At 52.9% G+C, this 12,955-nt stretch overlaps 1 protein-coding gene across 2 annotated transcripts; it reads left to right on the top strand.

The window, feature by feature from the left end:
• Window positions 1-1,689: 1,689 nt before the first annotated feature.
• Arhgef4 (Rho guanine nucleotide exchange factor 4) lies at window positions 1,690-12,619 on the top strand. Of its 2 annotated transcripts, none has more exons than XM_027386892.2 (10): window positions 1,690-1,822; window positions 4,748-4,927; window positions 5,758-5,937; window positions 6,146-6,325; window positions 6,877-7,109; window positions 7,457-7,586; window positions 9,403-9,534; window positions 9,987-10,230; window positions 10,978-11,055; window positions 11,554-12,619. In XM_027386892.2, the coding sequence occupies exons 2-10, from the start codon at window positions 4,802-4,804 to the stop codon at window positions 11,703-11,705; spliced, it is 1,455 nt and encodes a 484-aa protein (XP_027242693.1). In that variant the 5' UTR covers window positions 1,690-1,822; window positions 4,748-4,801; the 3' UTR covers window positions 11,706-12,619. The 2 variants fall into 2 exon arrangements, with proteins under 2 accessions (XP_027242693.1, XP_035309214.1); XM_035453323.1 differs by having other exon boundaries at window positions 9,987-10,208; window positions 11,554-11,691.
• The last annotated feature ends 336 nt before the right edge of the window (window positions 12,620-12,955 follow it).

Raw genomic sequence — 12,955 nt, 5'->3', positions numbered from 1 at the left:
CTCAGCAATTGTTATTTCTTATGTAACCCTAGGGAGGAGGCCTTGTGAATTTGTGTGTGTGTTTTAGGAACTTTTTGAGAACTACAAGTTGTATGCTTACTGAGTTTTCTAAATTCTGTTTACCTTCTGAGTTTTAAAGAACTTCCTTCAAAGATGGAATGTTTTATTTCAGTATCATAGGTCCCCACAGTGCTTCGGCCTGCTATGCTAAGGTATCTGAGGATGCAGAGGATACCCTCTCTCTATGGAACCACTAGTGCACAATAAAACACTGACACAAATCATGGATTCCCAGCATCACTCCATTAGAGGGCAGGTCCACAGACTTAGAGGAAAGTGAGGAAAGGAATGGCAGTGGCCTTTGGATGTCTTCTAATGTTTCCCTGTATTAGTTTTCTATTGCTATTATAAAACACCATGACCAAGGCAACTTTTAGAAGAAAGAGTTTATTTGAACATCTAGTTCCAGAGCTAAGAGTCCATCATGGCAGAGAATTACTGCAGCAGGAGGCAGACACAGAAGCACCCACACATACACACAAGAACATGCAAGGATAACCCACACATGTGCCCACAGAAATGTCCCTCCTCACAGATACACATGTATGCACATTGCACACAGGACCATGTGGGTACATACCTGGGCTCTGCAGCAGGATGGTCACAGGTACTAGGAGATCTGAATATACAGTCACTTACACACAAACACCACACTTCCTCTGCTGAGGGTTCACCCCTCAAACCTAAAGTCGGTTTCAGAGGGACGTAATGGTAAGGCTGAGACCTCTGCCCATTTGAGGTTGCAGGTTCTGTTTGGTGCTGCCTGTGAAGAAGACAGCTGTATGTCCAAAGGCTCAAAACCCTGTTCTGGTGGTTGAAGTTGATCAATCAGGCTCTGGGTGATTGTGTGACAGCTATCTGATGTGACAGAAGCACAGTTACTCATTGTGAAGTGAATGTCAGAGGACGGCCTTATTAGAAATAAGAACCCTTGGTCCTCTGGGGATTTGCCTCAGAGAGTAGAGTACTTGCCTAGCAAGCATGAAGCCCTGAGTTTGATCCCCCAGAACCACATAAACCAAGCATGATGGTTCATGCCTGGAATCCTACCTCTGAGAGGTGGAGGAAGGCGGATCAGAATTTCAAGGTCATCTACGTAAGATAAATGAATTTAAAGCCAATCTGGACTATATGACAAAACTGAACTCCTAACCCACCCCTCCTCATAGCAACCTTGCCAAACATTTCAGCTCGCTAAGGAATGCCTGGGTCGACTAGGTCCCGGCAGCCCCCAGGACTCCCATGGCTATCTGGGCACGTGTACAGTGTGGCTACTAGAGTCTTCTGACCTCTCCCAGGGAAGCGCCCAGGGCAGATCACAAGGCACTTCAGAGCCACAGCAACCCCGTCAAGCGACTTTAACAGGTCCCCTCCCTCCTACCCATCCCATTGCAGCTCCCACTAAAGCCCCAGTGGCAGGGCTCACTCAGCGAGCAGTGAGGGAGGAGCCTGGCGGGTGAGCACACGCAGCTCCGCCTCCTTTCCTACGCCTCCGGCTCCAGCCCGGAGCTGGGATCTCCCGGCGCTAGGAGCCCGGAGGTAGGCCGGGAGTGATGGCCAGGCCCCCGCAGCCCCGGCGCGGCCCCGCGACGCCTGGCGGCGCCCTCCGCGCCCTGCTGCGCTGCAACCTGCCCCCGGGCGCCCAGCGCGTGGTGGTCTCGGCTGTGCTGGCACTGCTGGTCCTCATCAATGCCGTGCTGATATTCCTGCTGGCCTTCCGCTGAGCTACACGAGCGCCAGGCACCGCGGGGGACCGCGCAGGGTGAGTGGCACCTTCCAGCCGCTGTCACAGCACGAACGAACGGAGAGGGGAGGACTCCCACCATCCCCGTGTGCTCACTGTGAAGGCCGGTCCGAGGATGCCACAGTGAGGATAACTGAGGGGCGTGGTGGCACACGTGCGCAATAGGCCTTTCCTCGGTTTTTGAGGCTGGGGAGGACGGGGGTGGGGGGTAGGGCATCATGGCGGGTGGGTCTCTAACTGAAGAAGAGGAGGAGCTGTGACCTGCTAGCGGAGGATCTCTGGAAAGGGTATGCATGGGACTGCAGGAGGCCTGTAGAGGGTTATCTAGGCTCCTCTGCAGGTGATAACCTGCGTTTTTGTTATTTTAGGCCTTAAAAAGTGCCAGTCAGTCTCCTAGGGTAGAGCTGTCACTGTGTGACTTGCAGCAGCCACCCTAAACACACCCTCCCACCACATCCGGTGTTCAGGGCCTGCTTGGTAGGAGGCGCCGCCACCCCGCATGTAAGAGGAATACAGGAGGTAGGAGGGTGATAGGATAAAGGTGACAGGGTCCGTTTGAGTCACAGCCTGGAGGCCTTACCCTCCCCCACTGCCAGTCAGAATCAAAGGCACAGGAAGGAATTCAGCCCCTACCCCTGGCTTATCTTAGTCTTGAACTTACCTGGGTATTTGGCACAAGCCCCACTTGCCCCCAGATGTCCTTCCACCTCAGAGGAAGCCAGCCAGCCTCTGCCTCCTACTGCCAGGCAGAAGCCAGCTGGAATCCTATCCTCGGTGGCAGCTGAAGTGCAGGATTTTGGAGCAAGTGCAGCTGGCGGGGTCCAGAGAGGGAGGGGCTCTGCAGAGAAATGAGCCTAGCTGAAGCTGGGGTTCGCCTCTGATGTGTTTCTCTCCTCTGGGAGCCACAATTTGTCCTGGCAATGACACGGAAATGGTTGATTTCAGAGCTAGAGCGTTTCAGCCTTCCATTTGTGAGACCCATGAAGGGGAGATTCTATTTACTGGGGTGCTGATGGGAGATGCAAGGGGTTCAGAGAATCTGCTCAGAATCACAGCAGTGTGTCTATCGGGTGCTTTTTGTGTTCAGGAGGAGGCATGATGAGCAATGCCTCCTTCCCACTCTATAGGCTCCCACGTGACTGGCCAGGGCTGTTGTAGGACTTGTCTCTACCGCTACTCAGGACCCTTTCTCTGAAAAGTCCTGCCTCCTTGTCCCACACAATCAGTAGCTGTCCCAACAGCAGTATAGGACCCACAAGGTATACACAGACTGTAGAATAAGGAGGTGTGCAGTGCCATGGAGAGGGGCCTAACTTCCTTCTTTCCTTCCCTCCCTCCCTCCCTTTCTTTTTCTCAATCCTTATTTGAGGGATCATACAAAGCAGGAGGCTGGGCCATATTGAGTTTCTGGGTTACTTCCCCAAATCTGTGGCGTGAATTATAGACCCCAAGTCAGGCACATTCCCCTGCTCTTTCTCACTGGCTTCCATCTCTTCTTCCCCCACATACTTCAAGGCTTCTTCACATGACAGCCCACTGCAGAAGGTGGGCTGGCTCCTGGCCGGCAGCAGACTGGCTCCTCCGGTGGCCTTGCTGAGTCCTCCTATCTTATACCAGATGTATGTCAGCCAGACTTGTCTGCAGAAAGTCACTGTTACAGAGACCGTGAGCCCAGAGGTTGGAGGTCTGTGTCCCCAGGAAGAATCCAGAGCTCTCTGCTGGGATCCTTGTGTGGCCTTGGGCACAGAGAGCTCTAGGACAATGTCTGGCACTGGAGTAGAGATGTTGCTCGTTTTCCTGGGAAACGTTCCTCCTTCCTGGGCTGATTCAAATATGGAAGCATCCGGGAGGGCAAAGGAGAGTTCAAAAGGTGTAGAGCAGTTTAGAGGCACACCTGAGTTGTGCGGGGACCTGCTTGGCGGGGTACCATCCAGTTCTCTGTTGGGCTAGCCAGGGAGGAGGTCTATGCATCTCCTGCCCTCAGCCATCAGAGCCATTTGTTCATAAAGCAGAAAACAGCCTTCAAAACCAAAAAGCAGGAGCCAATGGATGTGGGACAGAGCTCCAACCATCAGGGACACCTGGAAGGGGATAGGGACAGGCCACACAGTGGAGACAGGAGCCTCACCAGTCAGTCATGTAGGCAGAAAGATCCTAGTACATAGAGCTCTCAGCCAGATATTATGTGACTGACTCAGTGGAAGAGGCTTACCTGCTAGAGTTAACAGCTACAAGAATAGTCTGTCTCTTCTCCAGCCTGGCCAAGAAAGGGAGGCCATAGAGTAATTAAAACACATCTCCAGGGCTCAGGGTCTAAAGTCTGAGGAGGACCACCCCTCAGCTGGTGTGGGTGTCTGGGATGTAAGGAGCCATCGTGTCAGGGGACTACTTCTGCAAGGGTTTAAAACACACACACACACACACACACACAACAAATATAACCCAGCTGCCGTGATGGACAGCTCTCTGTGCTCTCTGTGTCATTGGTAAAACAGCACCATTAATTGGGTGACCTCACAAAGGCCAGGCAAGCCCATTAGAATCTGCAGAGGGAGCAAGTCCCCTCTCTTACATGGCTGCCTAGGAGAGGACTGAGCAGCTGCCAACTGCCACATTGTAGTGCATGTCCCAGTCCAACATCTCTGTGCCTCCCAGAGTAGGGTATTGCAGCCAGAGACTCAATAGCAGAAGGTGTGACTGAACAGGGAAGGAACCACGTGAACCGTCAGTCTCCTCCTGTGTTCTCACTTCTCACTCCCTCATTGAGCTTGGACAATCTAGACATGCCCGAGCACAGCCCTGCCCCTGGAGAGCTGCTGGCCCAGAGGGAAACTTGAAGTTTCTCTGTAAAGCAGGCCAGGATCCCTGCTTCCAGGGCTGCTGGGTAGGGGCAGGGTAGGTATTCTTGCCTCACTAACCCACCTGCCTTGGCTCTCTCTACAGCTCATCAGTGATGGCAGTGTGGTGTGTGCTGAAGCCTTGTGGGACCATGTTACCATGGATGACCAGGAACTGGGCTTCAAAGCTGGGGATGTCATCGAAGTGATGGATGCCACCAACAGAGAATGGTGGTGGGGCCGCGTTGCAGATGGCGAGGGGTGGTTCCCTGCCAGCTTTGTACGGGTATGGCTCCAGTCTGTGCTTTCCCCGAGCCTTTGAAGACTCCTGGCTCTTCTCAGAAGTCCAAGCCCCAAACAGCTCCACAGTCCTAGGCATAGACCACCCTCTCTGTTTTGCTGTTACTTGGTGCCTCAGACTGGATGGGTGGGGGTCAGAACTGTGACACAGACATTCTTTCTGCTCAATCCCCATGTTCCCAGGCCCTTGCTCGACAGTCCTCTGGGGTCAGAGAGAAGAGCAGGTCAGATATGTAAGAATATGATGTTTTAGCATACCACCACTTCAAACAATGAATGAATGCCTTCTACCCATGACTGTCATGTTCATGGGGTGTGTGGGGAACACAGCCCCCAGAGATAGAAACCGGGAGGAGGCAAGACAGCAAAATCATACCCAAGAGAGCAGGTGACCCAGTTCCAACCTTAGGCTGCATCTGGTCACCAGAGAAGGAACTCCTCCTGTGCAGGCCCCCTCCCTTTCCTAAACTTAACAGGATAACAATCTATGAAGGCCTCCACCTAGACACTCAAGTCCCTGTGCCTAGATGCCCTAGGATGAGTAGGTCTGGTTCAGGAATTCCTAGTGCTTGCTCCAATCCCTGCTGAGAACAGTCTACTAGAGGAGTGAATTTGACAGCGGCTGTGGTCATCAAACCCACCATCCCCTGCCCTGGCCTTGAGCCTAGGAGGCAGTTGCAGGGAATTTGCAGGTGTGCCCTTGGACCTGTGTGTCCTGTGACAGCTACTGACCTCAGCTCCCAATGACCTGAGGCAGATCAGGGACTGACTGATTGACTGGAAGATGGCAAGCACTCATAGTGTTGCATTGTCTAGCTGCGGGTGAACCAGGATGAGCCCGCGGACAACTACGAGGCCCCGCGGGCCGGGGCTGGAGAGACCGAAGACAGCATTCCGGAAGCCCAGAGCTGCAAGGACCAGATGCGCACCAATGTCATCAATGAGATCCTCAGCACTGAGAGGGACTACATCAAGCACCTTCGGGACATCTGTGAGGTGAGGAGGGCAGGCACAGGGCTTGCTTGGAGAGGTGAGGGTTGTGGGATGTTTGACTCGAACTGTGGGTAGGCTAGGATGGGTGGGGTCAAAGGGCACGGTGAGTAGGCAGGGTCAGGTGGTGAAGTGGACTGGTGCAGAGGGCGTGGCATGTGGAAGGGTAGACGGGTGGGTCCATACAGAGCTTGGGCCCCGCCCCATCCCCCAGGGCTATGTCCGCCAGTGCCGAAAGCGGGAGGATATGTTCAGTGAAGAGCAGCTGCGCACCATCTTCGGGAACATCGAAGACATCTACCGCTGCCAGAAGGCGTTTGTGAAGGCTTTGGAGCAGAAGTTCAACACAGAGCGGCCACACCTGAGCGAGCTGGGTGCCTGCTTTCTGGAACACGTGAGTACACCTGGACCCATCCTGTACAGGACCCCTGAGCCCTCACATGCAGGAGTGCCCGCCCTGCCCCCGCCTTGTCTTTATGCATAGCTCCCTTGCTCTATCTCTTGCCAGAATTTTCCACACCAGGTTCACAGATAAAAGCTACTAGTCTTACTGGACAGAGCCTGTCTTGTCCTCTCCTAAAGCCAAGGGAGTCGAGCCACCTTCCGAGGCCTTATCTGCTTAGCCTTGATAAACCTTCCTGATTAGCACCTTCGTTAAAAGATAATAAAAACAGATGTATCATCAGTATATCTCCTGGACACCCTGTTGGAAAAGCTGAGTGGCTTCAAGGATAGGCATGCACATATCATAGGTTTATTTTTTCCCCATCCCTGGAATGACAACTCATAGCCTTGTTCCCAGTGAGGTTGGTAGAACCAGTCCCTAAAACAAATGCAGAAGTTCCTTCCTGTCCCTTTTCGCCTCCTGGCTGTAGCCCGTTACTTGGCGAAACAGGAGGCAGCCACTTCAACTGTGGTTGTCTGACCTTCAACTGTGTCCCGCAGCAAGCAGACTTCCAGATCTATTCTGAGTACTGCAACAACCACCCCAACGCCTGTGTGGAGCTCTCCAGGCTCACCAAGCTCAGCAAGTACGTGTACTTCTTCGAGGCCTGCCGGCTGTTGCAAAGAATGATTGACATTTCCCTGGATGGCTTTCTACTCACCCCAGTGCAGAAGATCTGCAAGTATCCCCTCCAGTTGGCGGAGCTGCTCAAGTACACACACCCCCAGCACAGGTAGAGGGCACATGGTGGTGAGGGAAGCTGCCTGAGACTCTGTGTATGCCGTCAGGCAGCCAACTGAATATTTATAGTGTGGGTACCATTTGCAGAATGCTGGGTACTGCTGTGGGCACTGGGAAATGGCTTAGGGTAAAGCAAACCCACCACCCTGTCAGGGAGGATATAGATCAGTAAAATATTAAGCTGTTCTACCTGCCAGTTATGGAGGAGAGACTATTTGATGGGTGAGGCTGTGGCTATGGGATACAGCCCAGGGAGACGTGGCAACTTCACATGGAGGGGCCTCTGGGGACTCTTTCTGCTTTCCAGCTCGCTGCACACTTTTGTCTGTTCTGCCCCAGGGACTTTAAGAATGTTGAAGCTGCCTTGCATGCCATGAAGAATGTGGCCCAGCTCATCAATGAGCGGAAACGGAGACTTGAGAACATTGACAAGATTGCTCAGTGGCAGAGCTCCATAGAGGACTGGGAGGTGAGGGCACCAGTGCCCAGAAAATACTGTGGGGTCCTTGCTTGAAAACTGCTCTTGCCCAGAAGGGAACAGAAGCAGGGATCCACTGCACTCCCGGGAGCTGATGGAAGACAGGTTCTTTCGCTTTGGGCCTTTGGTGGTACCTTCACCTTGACACCTTCCTGTGTGCAACTGCCACACACCTAGCTGTCACCAGCCAGGGGGAGCCCTAACCTAAGGAACCTTGTTTTTAAGACATCTTGGTCTGTTTCTCTGCCCTTAGGGACAGGCTGGACTACTAGGTTTTAGAAATCTTATGGAATTTTCAACAGCTTAGAGCCAATGGTGGGACTAGAAATGGATCCTCACATGTCAAGGCTTTGTCAGTTTTTCTGAGTTGCTCATTCCCATGTATCTGCCAGTCTTGCTTTCTAAAGCAACAAACGGATGACTAGAATTCCGACTCCCTAGAGGCATGGGGGTGGGAGGACTCTGCCCCTCTGCCTCCAGCAACCAGCCACCTCTGCTTTACCCATATGGAGCCATGGCATACCATGCCAGCTGTCAGGATAAGTGAAAGTGTATCAGAATAAGCCACAGAAAAGTACACAAAAGTAGAGTCCTAGGCTCTGCCCTTACACAAATCTTAACCCTTGGGTGTGGGGGTGGGGGGCAGTGCAGCAGACTGGTTCTGAGCCCATGCTTGGCCAAGGACTGGAGAGCACAGTCATCCCAAAATGGATAGCTGCCAGCAGCACCAGACTGCCAGCTTCAGGTCCTAAATACATTTAGCTGCAGGGGCAAGTTCCTGCCAAGCCTATTTTTTTCTCCAAAGCAGCACTGTCCATTCAAGAGATAACATGAGCCATGTCTACAATGCTGTACTTCCTAGTAGCCATCTCTCCAAAGGGGGGGAAAAGGTGGGGTTAGGGCGATGGCTCAGGTGGTGAAGTGCCTGCTGTGCACACATGCAGGAGGACTCGGGAATTCTGATTCCCAGCACCCATATAAAAAGCATCCCAGTCCTAGATGGTTAGAGATAAGAGGGTCCCTGAAGTCATAGATGGTTAGTGACAAGAGGATCCCTGAAGCTCTCTGGCCAGCCAGCCTAACTGAATTTATGAGTTCAGTGAAAGACCTCGTCTCAACACGAGGTAGAGATGGGTTGGTAAGATGGCTTAGCAGGTAAAGAAAGGAGCCTGCTGCCAAAGCTGACGACTTGTGCCCAGTCTCCAGGACTCACATAGTGGAAAGAGGCTCCTGCAAGGTGTCCTCTGGCCACCACACACTTGCTGTGGCATGTGTGCATCCACCCCTCCCCTCCCACAATAAATAAATATAATAAAAGCTTAAAAAAAAGATGGAAAGTGACTAAGACACCTGGTGTTGACCTCTGGCCCCCACACCATATATAAGCGCACATGTGAACATATACATACATACATAACACATACCAAATAAAAATGTGAAGTAGACTTTCATATTTTATTTAACTCAGCATATCCAAATGTATTTTATACTGTTCCACACCCTTTGAAATCACTGTGCACTTTACAGTGACACATGAAATTCTCAGTGTTCAAGAGCCTCAGAAGGCCACTGGCTACAGTGAAGTCCTACTCTACAGAATGGATCAAATCTGCCTTTATTCACCTCCCACAGCCATACCTTCAAGGCCCAAAGTACGGCTTGGGCTTTAAGGGTGTGATCCCCCTTACCTTGGCCTGGCACAGTTCAGGCTACAGTGGGAAGAAGGCTCACCAACAAGAGAGGCAGGAAGCAGAGCCTAAGGTAGGGTGGTACACTTACCTCACGGCTCTCCTTGGGGTTTACTCAGGGGGAAGATCTCCTGGTCAGGAGCTCGGAACTCATCTACTCGGGGGAGCTGACCCGTGTTACACAGCCTCAAGCCAAGAGTCAGCAGAGAATGTTTTTTCTCTTTGACCGTCAGCTCATCTACTGTAAAAAGGTATTGGAACCACCCTGCCTTGCCAGACCAGGCTCTTGTAGTAGAGTGGTAAGGGCTGGGGCTCTTGTCTAGAGGCAAAGGGCCTGGTAGACTCTACCCTGGCCATTTTCATGGAGCTCCAGGAGCTCCAATCAGGCCCTTAGGACTCTCTAGAGTGAGCCCAGGGACACGGGGGTGGCCGTTGGAACAGTGTGCTGTCCCACACCCTCCTTCCTGACCTGGTCCCTGCCTGCTCCTCAGACTATGTCTCTCCCTGCAAGCCTCTGCCTCTCATGATTTCCCCGATCGCAGCAGCCTCTGGCCTCTTTACTGCTAGCTTCTGCCTCTTCCAAACTGTGACACAATGGCCTCATGCACGAAGCCTTCCTTGTTCTCTCTGCTCTCCCATACCATGTGGGCTGCTGCTTTAGTTTCTGGGACTTTCTGCCTACCCTACCATGTGCATCTGGCAGGACCTGCTCCGTCGGGACGTGCTGTACTACAAAGGTCGGCTGGACATGGATGATCTGGAGGTGGTGGATGTGGAAGATGGGAAGGACCGAGACCTCCACGTGAGCGTCAAGAACGCCTTCCGTCTGTACTGTGGTGCCACTGGGGACAGTCACTTACTATGTGCCAGGAAACCAGAACAGAAGCAGCGCTGGCTGAAGGCCTTTGCCAGGGAGAGGGAGCAGGTGCGGCTGGACCAGGAGACAGGTGGGAGACCCTGCTGGGCCTTGCCTAGCCTCTGGGGCCCACCTAGCAGGTGGTCAAAGCAAACTTGACAATGAGATCACACCTAGCGCTGGGTCAGGCTGCAGAAACCTCTTAGCACATGGCTCTGTGCTTACCCCGCTGGCAAAAATGGCCCTTCCTCGGTGGTCAGTTCACTGACTGGGTCTGATGGGAGTGCCCCGCTCTGTGCCCATCTGTTGAGCCCAGGAAGAGCCCCTTTCCAGCCAGCTCAAGCCCTGGGAGAGCACTGGGTTGGGTACTATAGAATTCTTTCCCATCCTTTCCTGTTCCTAGACCCCCAGCTTCATGCTTTGGTTTGGGAAACAGCCTCCATGGCAGTATTGAGAAAGAAGCTAGATTAGAGAAATGGGAAGGCACAGGGTCAAGGTGAGAAATGAAGAAATCCTTGCCTGTCAGCCGGCCCCAGGAGTAGGTGGTGGTGCTAGCTGAGGCCAGGCGGAAACCATCTAACTTCCGGCACAACATCAGCCGACTGGCACCCTTCCGAAAGTGAGCCAGCACAGAAGTTGGGGATCTTTGTTCTCTCCCTTGGCTGGCAAGACAGGATGACTGAACAGATGAGGGAACAGTCCCTGCCATGCCAGCCTGTCTAAAGAGTGATAGGAATGGGGCATTGGGAGGATAGTACCTGCACCAGGAAGCCCTCCAAGGAGGCACGTGGGCAGCTGAGGAAAGCAAGGCGGGATCTCATGTGTGCCCTTCCTCCAGGCTTCTCCATCACTGAGCTGCAGAGGAAGCAGGCCATGCTGAATGCCAGCAAGCAGCAGGCCACAGGGAAGCCTAAAGGTAAATGGGGAACCATCCTACTCCATGGGCATTCCAGTCTTGATTACATACCCATCTGACTTCAAAAGCAATGCCAGCTAGCCGTCTGGATCCTTGGAGATGTCCACTGCCCTTTACAGGTGTGCCTTTCCAAAGGTGATAAGGGCCACAGATGACAAGAGCTGTTAATAGTTTTTGCTTGATGCCTCTGACCTCCTAGAGGCACCAGGCGTTAGTGCTCACACCCCCAGGCTGCTGATAGACACATCACAGCTGCCTGGGAGGGAGCCATCTCTACATCTCCATAGATGGTGGAGGCCAACATCCTATGCTTTGGACAGTGGTCCTGGCCAGCCCTCAGGCTGTAGTAGGCCAGGCCCAAGCCAGAAGCTCTGGATAACTTGGGGTCCTGTGTGTCATGGTTAGCCCCCTGGTAAGCAAATCCTGTGTGACAAACTACCCCACAGATGAACCCCTTTGTCTTCTACCTTGTGACCCCTGCTGTCTCTCCCTGCTCAGCTGTCGGCAGGCCAGGATACCTGACCCGTCACAAGCATCCACCCTTGCCTGCCAGCCGGCCCCAGCAGCAGGTGTTGGTGCTAGCTGAGCCCAGGCGGAAGCCATCTAACTTCTGGCACAGCATCAGCCGACTGGCACCCTTCCGAAAGTGAGCCAGCACCTACCGGACAACCTGACAGCACTTTGTGGACCCAGCCTTCCCTCAAGGCCTACTCCATCAGGCCCTCTGCCTGTTTTGCAAACTGGAAGTGAACAGGTACAGCATCACAGCTGTATGAAGTCTGGGCCCTGCCTCTGGCTTCCTCCCCAATGCGAGTGCAGTGTTGCACGGGTACCAGCCTCTGCCTATACTTTGGACCTGTGCAGGGTCTCCACCCTCCACCGATGGTGAGCCTGCAAGCCACAGCTCAGAACCACTGGCCAGGCAGTGCCAATAAGGCTCATCTGTGCTGGACATTCTTTGGAAAGCTTATCTCCACTCCTGTTTTCTCTGGGCAGGAGACCAAAGTCTGTGGCCATGAGCCACCTGCAAAAGCAGGTGTGCACCCCTCTGCTCTCCACTTGTCCTTTCAGGCCCCCAGCCCACTTGTAACTTCAGAGGTCAGGAACCAAGAATTGTGCACTCCTAACTCTACCCATAGCTGTCCTTATGCCTCCTGGCTCCTCTAGACACTGCTGGCTGCCAGACACCCTTTGTGACATGTGCAATGAGAAGAAAACGGTACAGTCAACTGTGTACCTGGTTCCAGGTTAGTGACAGTCCCCTGTAGCTGGGGTGGCTGCACATATACCCAGTCCCCATTCATTATGATTTTGTCGTGTTATTTCTCTAACAATGGAGAATTGTTAATGACGCAGAAAGATTGCCTTACCCTAATGAGTGTGAGAAGCCATAAGGACTGAATTCCGTGGCCTAGCATGGACTGACTCCTCGTGGGGCACACAGCCAGGCCTGCATGTAGTGCAGAGCCCATAGGATTCAGAAGCATGGTCAGTACCTCTTGCACTGTACCTTCTCTAATCCAGAAACCACATTTAATTTCATAAAGAAACTTAAGAAAAGTAACCTGGCTGCTGGTGAATTGTTGGTGTATGTGTGAGCTTCTCCTGTGTGCTGGCCAATCAATCCCTCTGGGGCTGGTACCCTGCCTCTTTCCTTAGCTACTCCTCTGTTATAAGCCTAGGGGATGATCGGTTTACTGGGCCACAGTCATAGGGGTCCTGGTACAAGTGGGCTAAGGTGGCTAGGCTCACTATTGCAAAGGCCCAAAGGAAGGGGGAGGAACTGAAGTAAGGGAGCCGTGGATGGCAGTGGGCATAGACTCCCTTCCCATCTCCCGTATCCAGCTAATTGGCATATATATGTAAGTTAAGGGATGGAGTCGGTGGTACTTCTGGGTTT

Source organism: Cricetulus griseus (assembly GCF_003668045.3).
Source record: "Cricetulus griseus strain 17A/GY chromosome 1 unlocalized genomic scaffold, alternate assembly CriGri-PICRH-1.0 chr1_1, whole genome shotgun sequence".
NCBI classification, from domain to species: domain Eukaryota; kingdom Metazoa; phylum Chordata; class Mammalia; order Rodentia; family Cricetidae; genus Cricetulus; species Cricetulus griseus.
The sequence above is the reverse complement of the archived record's forward strand: the minus strand, read 5'-3'. Positions and strand labels throughout refer to the sequence as shown.